Here is a 14,455-nt window from a genome sequence, read left to right on the forward strand (position 1 = left end):
AGTGGTTAATTCCATTGAGAGAGCGAATAGCTGTAGGATTAAGAGGGATCCTGTGGTGTGTATTCTGGGATACGTGGAGGAGATTCGGGTACATAATAAATATAAGGTGGCAATAGCTAGATTACTATATATTGCGCCAAAATTAATCGCCAGATACTGGATAAATGAAGACCCTCCGATTTTGAGAGAATTTCTTAGACCATCTGATTCTATTGTGAATATAGAGAAGAGTATTTATGTTAAAAGAAAAGGGGAAAAAACATTTGCGACATTGTGGACACCATGGGTGGAGAGAAGATGATCCCGAATGAAGGCTGTATTATTCATCTTTTGCTGTTCATATATGTAATGGGAGGGGGAGGGAAGTTAATTTTGAAATTTTGGGACTCTGTTAAATTTGGCAATATTGAGATTGTCTGTTGAATTAAATTTTGTTAATAAAAATGTATCTGATTTAAAAAGGGAAAAAAAAGATGTTGAAATCAGAGCTCTGTGGAGCCATGTTATCTCTTCCAGGACTCCTTGTACTGCTGTATGCTGAAGATAGTCGTTAATGACATTGGCTGTATGTTTGGGGTTGTTGTCCTGCTACAGAATACATTTGGAGCCAATCAGACGGTTCCCTGATGGCATTATATGATGGATAAGAATTACGGCTGCTGGAAATATGTGATGAATGAAGCCGTAAATTGTTAGTGGCTGCTATCAAGTACTGTGCTCTACCTGCCTTGCACTTGAAATTGCTTAGTTCCTCCCTGTACATCGCTTACCTCTGGGGCTGCAGGAGCAGATATCAACTGATTGGTGGAGGTGGTGTCGGGTGTCATAGCCCCACTAATTTCATATTGATGACACTTCTTATCGATAGGTTATCAATATTTCAGTCCTGGGCAGCCCATTTAACCTGTCAGGTTTGTTCCTAGTAGTTGTAGCAGGGTCACTGCTCTCAATTATAGGAGCTTCTCCTATGCAATCACAATGTTGTAAATGTGATTCTGCAGGAACTGTACCCCAAAACGATGCACATGTACATAATTTAACATTGAGGGGTTCAAATAATCTCTAAGGCTAGTTTCACACTAACGTTCTGAGGAGCGGCGGAGGGCTGTGGACTTACTCCGTGAAGCCCCGCCCTCGGCTGCACCTCTGCCGCTAGCTCCGCCTACTTCTGCATGCGGCCTGTGTACCTATCTTTAACATTTGGTACGCAGGTCGTGCGGCTGTATGCGGATGCTCCCGTATGTGTCGTTTTGACGATGCAAAAAAAAAAACAAAAAACCGACGCATGCGGAAGCATCTGCATACAACCGCACGACCTGCGTACCTAATGTTAAAGATAGGTACCCAGGCTGCATGCAGGCCGCATGCAGAAGTAGATGGAGCTAGAGGCTGAGGTGCGGCCGAGGGCGGGGCTTCACGGAGGAAGTCCGCAGCCATCCGCAGCTCCTCAAAACGTTAGTGTGAAACTAGCCTTACTAGTTGTGGCCATTCTTTTATAATCTAGATTTTTTTTTTCATAATTTAAACCAGATACCGATAATCAATTTTTCTAAGTGAAACTTTTTTTCTAATTCTATTCTCTGTACAGTTCAGTGATGTACTTTGCAGTGTTTGGAGATGATCTATTGACTTCTATGAGAGAGTTTTCTGTATATGTTCGGTAATATCAGCTAGTTGTGTGAAAACTACAAGATTTTTGAAATACTGACACATGAAATTAGAACAAAAACAGGTACCAGTCTTTCTACTGCCACGGTTCTACATTTACCGATCATATAAAACCTTCCTGTCCTCCCCTCCATACCACTCCATGAGAAAGTAACTTGTGAAACGATCAGAGTAAGAAAAGTCTCATAGAAGGACTAAGTAAAAACGTTTTTTTTTTTAAAAAAAGGTAACCCCTCTCTGACCTTAGATTTACTATCCCGTCGAGGTGACCTGGGCCTATCTGACCCTCGACGGGATAGTACGTCATGCCCTTTAATGCGATACCGCGACTTAAGTCTCTGTGATCGCATTAAAATTCCGACGCCATCTTACCTTAGGGAAGATGGTGTCGGCATCCAGGGCATTGTCACCGCCCACCCGGCCTCCCGATCGCTGTGATTGGCTGTTCAATTCTGAACAGCTAATCACAGCCATTCTCATTGTTTCAGCCAATCGGAGCGGCTGAAACAATGAGGTCACAGGCTAGGATCGAGTACCGATGTACTCGATCCTAGGTCCGGTGCCTGGCAACGCCAGGCACCGGCAAAAGCACCCCGAATTGGCGCGATCACCGATCGCTTCGATCGCGCCAATCGCAGGGCACAGCGCGGTATTACCGCGCTGTGCCCTGCCGGAACCTGCGTGGATCGGTGCTGTAATAGCACCGATCCTAGGATAGAACCTAGCACAGGCCCAGCAGGGCCTGCAGGAGCTGATTGGCGCGATCGATGTAATCGTCGATCGCGCCAATCACAGGGCACTGCGGCAGTCACGCGGTGACCGCTCTGTGCCCTGCAGGTGACCTGGCTGTGACCTGCCTAGGATCGGAGCTAGCAGCTCCGATCCAGGCAGGTCACAGCCAGGTCACCAGCAGTTGCCAGGGTGACGAGGAAAGCTCTGATTGGTGGGATCGATGTTATGGTCGATCCCACCAATGACAGGTCACAGCAGCAGTATGACCGCTCTGTGACCTGTCTCGTCACCTGCCTGACCTGTGTATGACCGCTCTGCAGGGGTCCTCACTCTAGCTGAGGATTCCTACAGAGCAGTCATACTGCTGGATCTCCCTGCTGGATCTTGTGCCTGGATCTCCCTGCTGTGCTGGGTATTGTGGTGCCACAGCAGCCTGTAGCACCGCAATCCCTGCTAAAGAAAGAAGACAACTAAACTTAAGTTTTATCCCTGATCCCTGCCCAATCCCTCTTCATCCACCCCAATCCCCACATCCCTCCCAATCCCCACATCCCCCCCAATCCCCCCTCCACCCCCATTTGCGCCGCCTCTGCGTGCACATTTAGTAGCCGCTGAGCGTTGATTGGTGACGCAGTTCACCGATCGACGCTCGTGCTCGCTTTTTTTTCCTCAGCCCCTTGTCGCCAACTCCGTACTCACATCCCGCAGCCGCCAAACTTTGATAAGTGACGCAGTTCACTTATCAGAGTTTGTGCCTGCCGTTTTCCTTTTTTTTCACCCCCCTTTGCGCCACCTGACTACAACCGTACGTTTTGATCACTGATCCCTGCCCAATCCCCACATCCAGCCCCATCCCCCTTCCCCCTCTTTTTACCCCCCTTTGCACCTCCTTCCGTGCGCCCATTTAACAGCCGCCGAGCGTTCATTGGTGAAGTAGTTCACCGATCAACTCTTGCGCTCGCTTTTTTTCCCTCAGCCCCTTTGCGCAACATCCGTACACACATCCCGCAGCCACCAAACTTTGATAAGTGACGCAGTTCACTTATTACAATTTGTGCCTGCCATTTTCCTTTTTTTTTTTTTTTTTTACCCCCCCTTGCCCGACCCATGTGCGCACATCAAGCAGCGGCCAAACTTTGATAAGTGAAACAGTTCACTTATCAGAGCTGGCTGGGCCTGCTGTTTTAGACACTTTTACTTTTTTTGTCATCTCCGTGCGCACATCCAGCAGCCGCTGAATTTTGATAAGTGAAGCAAGTTCACTTATCAGAGCTAGGGCCTGCTGTTTTAGACTTTTCTTTTCACAGGTTTTTATTCTCCTTTTAGCGGTTTCTTTTCAGATAATAGTTTGCACAAATCACTATCCCCCCACACATACACATACAGTTATCAATAAAGTGCACCCAAGCACCATATTCACACAAAAATGTCCCGCTCGTCCCGCTCGTCCCAACAGCGCTATTCATTGGAGGAGGCATATTCTTTCCTTGCCTCCGACACTGATAGCGAGGGAGAGGATCCCACTTTTCTTTACTTTTCTGATTCTTCATCCTCATCCTCTTCTTCCTCCTCCTCATCTTCCTCCTCGGGTCCTGCGGAACCGCCACGCAGACGCCCCAGGACAGAAGATCAGGCATCGCCCACCATTCCTGAACCAGCGCTCTCCACTGCGGACCCCATATGGACCTCGCCCCCCCGAAAATTACGAGCCACTGATTCCTGATTTTGTGGCAGAATCAGGAATCAAGTTTGACACCGCCGGCCTCACAGAAACAGACTTTTTCAAAGTCTTTTTCTCTGAGGATTTTATTAACCTCATGGTGGAGCAAACTAATTTGTATGCTCGTCAATTTTTGAAGCAAAACCCCGGTTCATCATTTTCCAACTGGTCTCCTGTAGAGAAATGATGCAGTTTTGGGGCCTGGTCCTCCACATGGGGATCATGAAGAAGCCAGAAATTCGGCAATATTGGAGTGTAGATATTTTATATAACACTCCAGTGTTCCGAATGGTCATGGTTCGGAAGCGTTTTGAGGCCATCCATAAGTTCCTGCATTATTCCGATAATGCACAGTGTCCCGCACAAGATGACCCCAACTTTGACCGTCTGTTCAAAGTTCGGCCGGTCATCGAACACTTCAACAAAAAGTTTTCTGAAGTGTACGTGCCCAAAAGGGACATCTGCGTGGATGAGTCCTTGGTCCATTTTAAGGGGCGGCTCGGATTCCGTCAATACCTGCCCAACAAGAGGGCCAGGTAAGGAATCAAACTCTACAAGCTGTGTGAGAGTACCTCAGGGTACATCCACAGGTTTAGAGTGTATGAAGGGAAGGACACCAGGATTGAACCCCCTGAGTGTCCTCCTGTCCTGGGAGCGAGTGGGAAGATTGTGTGGGATTTGGTGCACCCACTGCTGGATAAAGGTTATCACCTCTATACCGATAATTTTTATACCAGCATCCCACTCTACAAATCCCTCTCTGCGCGAGGTACCGCAGCCTGCGGTACTGTCCGCAAAAATCAGAGAGGCCTCCCATAGACGCTACCTGGGCAGATGCTCAGAAAAGGTGAGAGCAAAGCCCAATGTAGCGACCACCTGCTAGTGGTCAAGTACAAGGACAAGAGGGATGTCCTTCTCTTGACCACCATACACTCTGATGGCAGCGCCCTCAGCACTGTACGGGGTACCTCCACACAGGTCTTCAAACCGGGCTGTGTACTGGGGTACAACAAAAGCATGGGGGGCGTTGATCTCTCTGATCAACTCCTCCAACCGTACAGTGCTTTGAGAAAGGCCAAGGTATGGTACAAAAAGCTGTCCGTGCACATTGTACAAATGGCAATGCCGAACGCTTTCCTGCTGTCACGATGTGCACGCCACACCGATACGTCGTACCTTCATTTCCAGGAGGTAGTGGTTAAGGCCCTGATATTTGGCACGAGGGAAGGAGCGGGCCCCAGTACTTCCGGAACTGAAGGTGCTCGTATCGTACCAGGTCAGCATTTTCCGGTGGTGGTCCCGCCAACTGGCAGAAAAGGTAAGCCGCACAAAAGGTGCCGAGTGTGTTACAAAAGGGGAATACGCAAGGACACCATTTATCAATGCGACACCTGCCCCGAAAAACCTGGCCTGTGTATGAAGGATTGCTTCAAATTGTACCACACCTCCATGCACTACTAATTTACTTCACAGGAAACCGTACATTAGTTCCTAAAAGGGGGCACATCTAGATAAGTTCCTTGGGGGTCTAGGTTCCAAAATGATGTCACTTGTGTTTTTTTTTTTACTGTTTAGGCACATCAGGGGCTCTGCAAACGGAACATTACGACCTCAGACCATTTCATCAAAGTCTGCATTCCAAAACGTCACTACTTCCCTTTCGAGCCCCAACGTATGCCTAAACAGTTTTTTCCCACATATGGCGTACCAGCGTAATCAGGACAATTTGGACAACAACTTTTGATGTCCAATTTCTCCTGTTACCCTTGGGAAAATTAAAAATTGGGGACTAAAAGATCATTTTTGTGGGAAAAAATAGGATTTTTTATTTTCATGCCTGGGCATTATAAACTTTAGTGAAGCACTTGGGGGTTCAAAATTCTCACCACACACCTAGATAAGTTCCTTAGGGGGTCCAGTTTCCAAAATGGGGTCACTTGTGGGGGGTTTCTACTGTTTAGGCACATCAGGGGCTTCACAAACGGAACATGATGCCTGCAGAACATTCCATCATAGACTGCATTCCAAAACGTCACTACTTCCCTTTCGAGCCCCAACGTATGCCCAAACATTTGTTTTCTTCCACATGTGGGGTACCAGCATACTCAGGACAAACTGGACAACAGCTTTTGGGGTCCAATTTCTCCTGTTGCCCTTGGGAAAATTAAAAATTGGGGACTAAAAGATCATTTTTGTGGGGAAAAAATAGGATTTTTTTTTTCACGCCCGGGCGTTATAAACTTCTGTGAAGCACTTGGGGGATAAAAGTGCTCATCACACATCTAGATAAGTTCCTTAGGGGGTCTGGTTTCCAAAATGGGGTCACTTGTGGGGGGTTTCCACTGTTAAGGCACATCAGGGGCTCACCAAATGCGACATGGCGTCCGATCTCAATTCCAGCTAATTTTAGCTTGGAAAAGTCAAATGGCGCTCCTTCCCTTCTGAGCCCTGCCGTGCGCCCAAACAGTGGTACCCCCCACATATGGGGTATCGGCGTACTCAGGACAAATTGGACTACAACTTTTGTGGTCCAATTTCTTCTGTTACCCTTGTGAAAATATAAAATTGGGGACTAAATGCTCATGTTTGTGGAAAAAATAGGATTTGTTTTTTCTCGCCCTGGCGTTATAAACTGCTGTGAAGCACTTGGGGGATAAAAGTGCTCACCACACATCTAGATAAGTTCCTTAGGGGGTCTAGTTTCCAAAATGGGTCACTTGTGGGCGGTTTCCACTGTTTAGGCACATCAGGGGCTCACCAAACGCGACATGGCGTCCGATCTCAATTCCAGCCAAATTTAGCTTGAAAAAGTCAAAAGGCGCTCCTTTCCTTCCGAGCCCTGCCGTGCGCCCAAATAGTGGTTCCCCCCCACATTCGGGGTATCAGTGGACTCAGGACAAATTGAACAACTTTTGAGGTCCATTTTCTCGTTTTACCCTTGGGAAAATAAAAAAATTGTTGCTGAAATATCATTTTTGTGACTAAAAAGTAAAATGTTCATTTTTTCCTTCCACGGTGCTTCTGCTCCTGTGAAACACCTGAAGGGTTAATAAACTTCTTGAATGTGGTTTTGAGTACCTTCAGGGGTGCAGTTTTTAGAATGGTGTCACTTTTGGGTTTTTTCTTCCATATAGACCCCTCAAAGTGACTTCAAATGTGAGGTGGTCCCTAAAAAAATGGTTTTGTTAATTTTGTTGGAAAAATGAGAAATCACTGGTTAACTTTTAACCCTTATTACTTTTAACCCTAACAAAAAAAAAATTTGGTTCCAAAATTGTGCTGATGTAAAGTAAACATGTGGGAAATGTTATTTATTAGCTATTTTGTGTCACATAACTCTCTCGTTTAATAGAATAAAAATTCAAAGTTGGAAAATTGCGAAATTTTCAAAATTTTCGCCAAATTTCCATTTTTTTCACAAATAAACGCAGGTAATATCAAAGAAATGTTACCACTATCATGAAGTACAATATGTCATGAGAAAACAATGTCAGAATCACCAGGATCCGTTGAAGCGTTCCAGAGTTATAACCTCATAAAGGGACAGTGGTCAGAATTGTAAAAATTGGACCGGTGATTAACGTGCAAACCACCCTTGGGGGTAAAGGGGTTAAAGAAAAAGATTTTTTTTAAAAATTAACAAAATTAATAAAAAAAAAATAATACCAATAAATTTGCAAAAACAAAAATAAAAAAGTAGACATATTTGGTATCACCGCGTCTGGAATGACCCAACCTATAAAAAACTCAGTTAACTCCTTCAGTAAATACCATAAAAAATTAATAAATGCATTGGCAAAAAAAATCCAATGCTTTTCCATCATACTACCAAACAAAAAGTGGAATAAAACACGATCAAAAAGTCACTTTTAAATAAAATGGTAAAATTGAAAACGTCATCTTGTGCCTCAAAAATCAAGGCCCTATACAGCTCCATCAGCGGAGAAAAAAACTTTAGCTCCAGAATGTAGACCATTCTTCTTTCTAAAAAATTGTTTTTATTTTGTAAAAACAGCAAAACACAGAAAAACTCTCAGAAAATGGCGATGCAAAAACTATTTTTGTAAAAAAATACAACATTTTTTAGTGTGTGATAACAGACAAATATAAAACAGATATGAATCTGGTATCGCTGTAATCTTACTGACCCGAGTAACAAAGTCGCCTTATCACTTATAACGCACGAGGAACAGCGTAAAAAATAAATAAAATACATTTTTTACCTTCTGTTGATTTGTTTATTTCGTCTCATAAAAATCACAATAAGGCTGTGTGCACACGTTGCAGATTTTTCGTGTTTTTTCCGCTTTTTTTCGCTATAAAATGCGACAAAAGCACATACATTATGCATCCCATCATTTAGTATGCATTCCGCAATTTTTGTGCACATTTTTCCACGAAAAAAACGCATCGCGGTAAAAAACGCAGCATGTTCATTAATTTTGCGGATTTTTTGCGGATTTCACACTATATTATTGCATTGGGAACCTCCGGAAAAATCTGCAAAAAAAAAAAAAACGCACCAAAAACACGGTAAAAACGCGAGAAAAACGCATGCGGATTTCTTGCAGAAAATGTCCCGTTTTGCTCAGGAAATTTCTGCAAGAAATCCTGAACGTGTGCACATAGCCTTAGTCTTGGTGCATATTTATCCTGCACTTTATGCTGAGCGTTTACACCAGGATTTCCATGTAAATCTCTGAAATACGTTCAGAGATTCCCTATATTGAGGCAGATGAAGACACAGTGGACGCCATGTGACCTGCGATCTGGCGGTGTCCATCTTTTTAGGCAAACATAAAAGCTCGGTCGACAAGTTTTTTGCACATCTGAAAAGGACACTGCTAAAAAGAGGCCAGACGCAGTCCAGAGTAACTCTGCTGCCTCATTATAGTGAATGGATGCCTCGGGGGTTTCATCTGAATCACGTCATTCGAAGAATTAGATGAAAACCCTGATGTAAGTGCTCAGCGTAGAGCACAGTATAAATGTGATCCTAAACGTTATATAAAATGTTCCCAATAAAACTTCAACTCAATCCACAAAAAAGCAAGTCCCCACTCAGGTACGTCATCTGTTAACGGAAATATAGGGGCTTCCATGTTGCTGGTAACACAAAGGCTCTGGAAAGGCGAAATGGTTTCCCCCAGACCTGGGCACTACAGTGGCAGATTTCCAATTTTCTCATCCACTGCTTCCTGTTTCTGGAGGACACGCATGAAATCAAAATCATCAATACACTAGTAGATAAATTCCCAAAGGGGTGTAATTTCCAAGATGGGATCATTTAGCACTCCGTCCCTCCCGAGTTTCGCCATATGGCTAAGCAGTACTGTACAGCCAAATATGGGGTATTTCCACGTTCAGCTGAAATTATGAATCAAATTTTGGTGCCTCTTTTACTGATATCCCCCCCCCCCCCCCCCCACCCTGTGAAAATGAAAACCCTGTGAAATGTAAAATCTGGGGCTAAAACAACATTTTTGTGATAGTGTAATTATTATTGTTTCACCATAGAATGATATAAGGTTCTGTGACACATCTGTGGCCTGGTCAGGAAGGTGAAAACAGGCTTCGGGGTGAAGGGGTAAAGGACTTATTTTCAGCATTTATGTTCCCAGTGTTAATCCAGTAATTAATGCAAATAACCCAAAATGTAATGTTTGTCTTATAGGGGAAACGGACATCAGATAAGATTCATGCAGTTTTTCCTGATGAATTAGGTCATGATGGCAAAAAATCCTCAGCAAAGCCTAACTTGATGCCCGAGTCCCTTACTAAAGCATGGATGCGATGTGCTGAAGGATTTGATGGTTGTCAGGCTGAAAAGGTATGCTTTCCATTTTTTTTTTCATGTGATTACTACTGTAATGTCTGTGTGTGTCTTTCAACATAAAACAATTTTTTTTTAATAGTGACTTATGAGCACCTAGAATTGATATCTACAGGGGAATTACAATTGTTACAACAATGAAATATATCAAGAACAAAACATTATTGACATTCTACACCACAGTAGCATTGATGTCTTCAGGGGGAGCACGGCAGCTGGTCCATCTCCTTACATTGGGAGCATGAGCTGCTGGGTCCTAGGATACCTAGTCGGCTCTTCTTTTCCACCTGAACTGGGATTAGTATACTAGTCCCAGTTACAAAGAAAATCAGATAAAAACAAGACATATTTAAATGTTGAAATGCCCCCCAAAGATCTATGGCCTTATTGGTGGCACAATATGTGAAATAAATTAAAAATAAATAAAAAGTAGGTAAAAAATAAATAATCTAATGCCAATACAAATTGTTGTTACTAGCTCTGCCCCTGTAAATGAAAAATAAAAAAAATGTTGGATATTTGAAAAATAATTTATAGAAATGGGAACAAATTATAAAACTTAGTCGTGAAAACAAACACTTATTTCCTTTTATACTTACACCAATATCGCTTGATATCATCAAAAATATAAGATTAGAGTGTGAAAATAACAGAAAAATAAAGCCCCCATGTGACACGGAAAAAAGCAACAATTATTTGAATAAGAAAATGTTTTACAGCTCTGTAAACTGCAAATGTGACTGCTCAGGAACACAGATGTAAACGGCTCGGTTCTGAACTGGGTACTCATATTTCTATAAAGAACATATTTTTTACTTACCGTACTGAGCTCTGCATGTTTTTAGTTATGTATGTAGACAAAAAATATATACCAGACTGTTAGTCGAATGGGAGCGTTTGGAAATATGTGACATGTTTGCCAGTAGCTTTACTGGGCTTGTGCAGAATGCAAGGAAAAAGGAAATGTTAATGGGGTTTACGACTATCCCAAAATATTTTTAATGTAGCTACCAAAATTGTACCAGTATGGGTGAATAAGGCAGGCGCTAATAATGTGGGTAACATTATCTGAAAAGGCATGCAGATATTTATTCAATTTTACATTTTCATGCTTTTTTTTTTGTTTGATAGTCACTCAGATCATCTGAAAGAAAAACGAAAAATGTTCAGCTCTTGGCCAACTCATTTGAATTTGATGAAGGTAATTGAAACTTAAACTACTTACTTTTTAAAAGGTTATTCTCACAAATCGCATTATTTTTCCCAAAGCACAGTAAATGTATCCTTATTGTTAATGTACAGCAAAAAAAAATTCCCAATCTCTGATGATCCCTAGGAGCACCATCAAATCCATTATCATCAAATAGAAACATCATACCACAACAACCTGCCAAAAGGGGGCCGACCACCAGAATTCTCAGCCTGGACATTCCATAACTTTCCCAAATTCTTATGAAAAAATTTACAGCAAAACCTGCATTGTAGTCCTGTACCCAATTTATTATATATTTAGGAGTCTGAATCGTTCCATTTTATTCCGACTCCACAGCACTGGTGGGAGACTCCCCAAATGTATGAAAGAAGGTGATGACGTTAGATGAAACCAAAATTGAACTTTTTGCACACAAACGTAAACGTTATGTATGGCACCAAACCAACACAGCTCATCACCCCAAGAGCATCATCCCCACAGTGAAACATGGTTGTGGCAGCATCATGTTGTGGGGATTTTTTTCGGCGGCAGAGAAAATGATCCAAGTTGAGGGGAAAATGGGTGGTGCAAAATACAGGGATATTCTTGAGCAAAACCTGTTTCAGTCTGGCAGTGATTTGAGACTATGACGGAGGTTCACCTTCTAACAAGACAATGACCTAAAGCATACTGCTAAAGCAACACTCGAGTGGTTTAAGGGAAAACGTGTAAATGTTTTGGAGTGGCCTAGTTAAAGCCCAGACCTTAATCCAATTGAGAAACTGTGGTCAGACCTGAAGTTTTCTGTTCACCAAAGGAAACAATCTAACTTGAAGGAGCTGGAGCAGTTTTGCTTTGAGGAATGGACAAAAATCCCAGTGGCAAGATGTGGAAGGCTCATAGAGACTTATCCAAAGCGACTTACAGCTGTAACTGCTACAAAAGGAGGCTCTGCAAAGTACTCAATAGATATGCACACTGAAGTTTTCAGTTATTTTGTCCTATTTGTTACTTGCTTCACAATAAAAACAAACAAACAAATGTTCACAGTTGTAGGCATGTTCTTTAGATGAACTGATGAAAACCTTAAGAAAAATGTGAACAAATTTGGAACCCCTGGCTTGAGCTTGATCCCGGTGCACTCCTGACTCAGGCTCTTAAACTCTCTCCTTAATAGGATATACAAAGGTAATCTGATGTCATTTAATAACTGCACACACTGCGGAATGGCCCTCCTTAAGACTTATGCACTTCCCGGTCAGTCTGGTGGCCCCTAGACCTGGGCCCCTACACATTATAATTTGGTATAGTTGCGTACATTCAGGCTTCCTGATCGCCTAGGTGATGATCTCAATGTATAATATCGCTCATTGACCTGTAGCCATTGTTCATTAAGATATCAGTTATGGAACCCCCGTCCTGATGTTCTTCCCCTTTGTTTGTGATGTACTTGTACTGTTATATGTCTGGTATACCCCTTGTTTAATTGAATCCTTCATTCAGTAATTGTTATATCTTTTAATAACTCACCTTTACTTTATGTATGGAGGATTGTCTATGTTATGTTGAAAAGGTTCAAATAAACATATTGAAACTAAAAAAAAAATGTGAAATTCCAGGTTGTGAGGTAGCAAAACACAAAAAATGTCAAGGGGTGAATTCTTTTGCAAGCCACTGTAGCTCCTCTTCCACACCACATCCTCTGTAAAACATGGCGAAGGCAGTGTGATGGAATGGGCATGTATGGCTTCCAATGGCACTGGGTCTCTAGTGTTTATTGGTGATGTGACTGAAGATAGAAGCAGCTGGATGAATTCTGAAGTGTACAGGGCACTACTTTCAACCAAATGCAGCAAGGTTGATTGGACGATGCTTCACATTACCGATGGACAGTGACCCAAAACATACTGTGAAAGCAATCCATGAGTTTTTTAAGGCAAAGAAGTAAAATATTCTGCAATGGCTGAGTCAATCAGCAGATCTCAACCTCATCGAGCAGCATTTCACATGCTTAAGCCAAAACGAAAGACCCACAAACAAGCAACAACTCAATTCAGCTACGGTAAATAAAGGCCTGGTAAAGCATCACAATGGAGGAAACCCATCATTTGGTGACATTCATGGCTTCTAGACTTCAGTCAGTCATTATCTGCAAAGGATTCACTACAAAGTTTTAAGAATGAACATTTTATTTATGGTAAATTTAATTTGTCTAAAAAAACACCATAAGAGGAAAGACCTCCACTATTCTAGACAAAAAAAACACCAGTATACAAGCAGAGATGCTTACCTGTCCAAGGCCTCCAACAATTGCACTAACCAAGGTGCAGCGGACCCAAGTTAAGATGGCAAATACACAAGTGCAATAATACCAATAAGGCAGCCACCCTACAAGCTCTGTACACTGTGGCCTCTGTTCACACAGGATGCATTATGGTGAGCCCGCTACATGGCGTCATCAATAGGCTTTGAGCCATATACTTTGCATTCCTGTGTGAACACGCCACATACAGACTATTTGTTTGCACAGGTGCACCAAGCGGCCAATTCCTGATTGTAGGGTGGCTGCCTTAGGCCAGTCTCACACGTCCAGATAATTCCGGTACCGGAGTTATCCGTGTCCGTGTGCTCACGTGGCACATAAGTGTGGCACACGTGCGGCAGCCGTGTGCCGACTGAGGACCACACGGACCGTGCAGGAGACAGCGCTAGAGTTAAGCACTGTCCCCCTTGCGTGTGGTGCTGAAGCCGGCATTCATTCCTTCTCCCCAGCAGCATTCGCTGGAGAGAAGGAATGAAAAGTCAAGTTTTTTTTAATTTGTGTTTAAAATAAAGTTCCTGGTCACCTCCCTCCTCCCACCCCCTGTGCGCCCGCCCGCTGGCATTAAAATACTCACCCAGCTCCCGCGATGCTTCCTCTCAGCGCCAGCAGCTTGTCCTGTGTGAGCGGTCACGTGATACCGCTCATTACAGGGATGAATATGCGGCTCCACCCCTATGACAGCATCCGTGTGCGATACGTGTTTACACGGACCCATTGACTTTAATGGGTCCGTGTGATCCGTGCGTTCCCACGAACACTGACATGTCTCCGTGTTTTGCAAACGGACACACGGTCTGTGAAAACACGCTGACATGTGCAAAGACACATTTATTTTAATGTGTCTACGTGAGTCAGTGTCTCCGGTACGTGAGGAAACTGTCACCACACGTACCGGAGCCACTGACGTGTGAAACAGGCCTTATCGGTATTATTGCACCTGTGTATTTGCCATCTTAACTTGAGCCCGCTGCACCTTGGTTAGTGCAA

The 14,455-nt window shown here is 43.3% G+C and overlaps 1 protein-coding gene across 1 annotated transcript in view; it reads left to right on the top strand.

Annotated features, from left to right (window-relative positions):
• The window catches only part of SPIDR (scaffold protein involved in DNA repair), a 783,664-nt gene that overhangs the window by 29,553 nt on the left and 739,656 nt on the right, over positions 1-14,455 (top strand). The window contains exons 2-3 of the mRNA XM_077270463.1: positions 9,795-9,950; positions 11,085-11,154. Of these exons, the coding sequence (XP_077126578.1) occupies positions 9,795-9,950; positions 11,085-11,154 (226 nt within the window). The remainder of the gene's footprint in view (positions 1-9,794; positions 9,951-11,084; positions 11,155-14,455) is intronic.

This window comes from Ranitomeya variabilis, chromosome 6 (assembly GCF_051348905.1).
Source record: "Ranitomeya variabilis isolate aRanVar5 chromosome 6, aRanVar5.hap1, whole genome shotgun sequence".
In the NCBI taxonomy this organism is placed as follows: Eukaryota; Metazoa; Chordata; class Amphibia; order Anura; family Dendrobatidae; genus Ranitomeya; species Ranitomeya variabilis.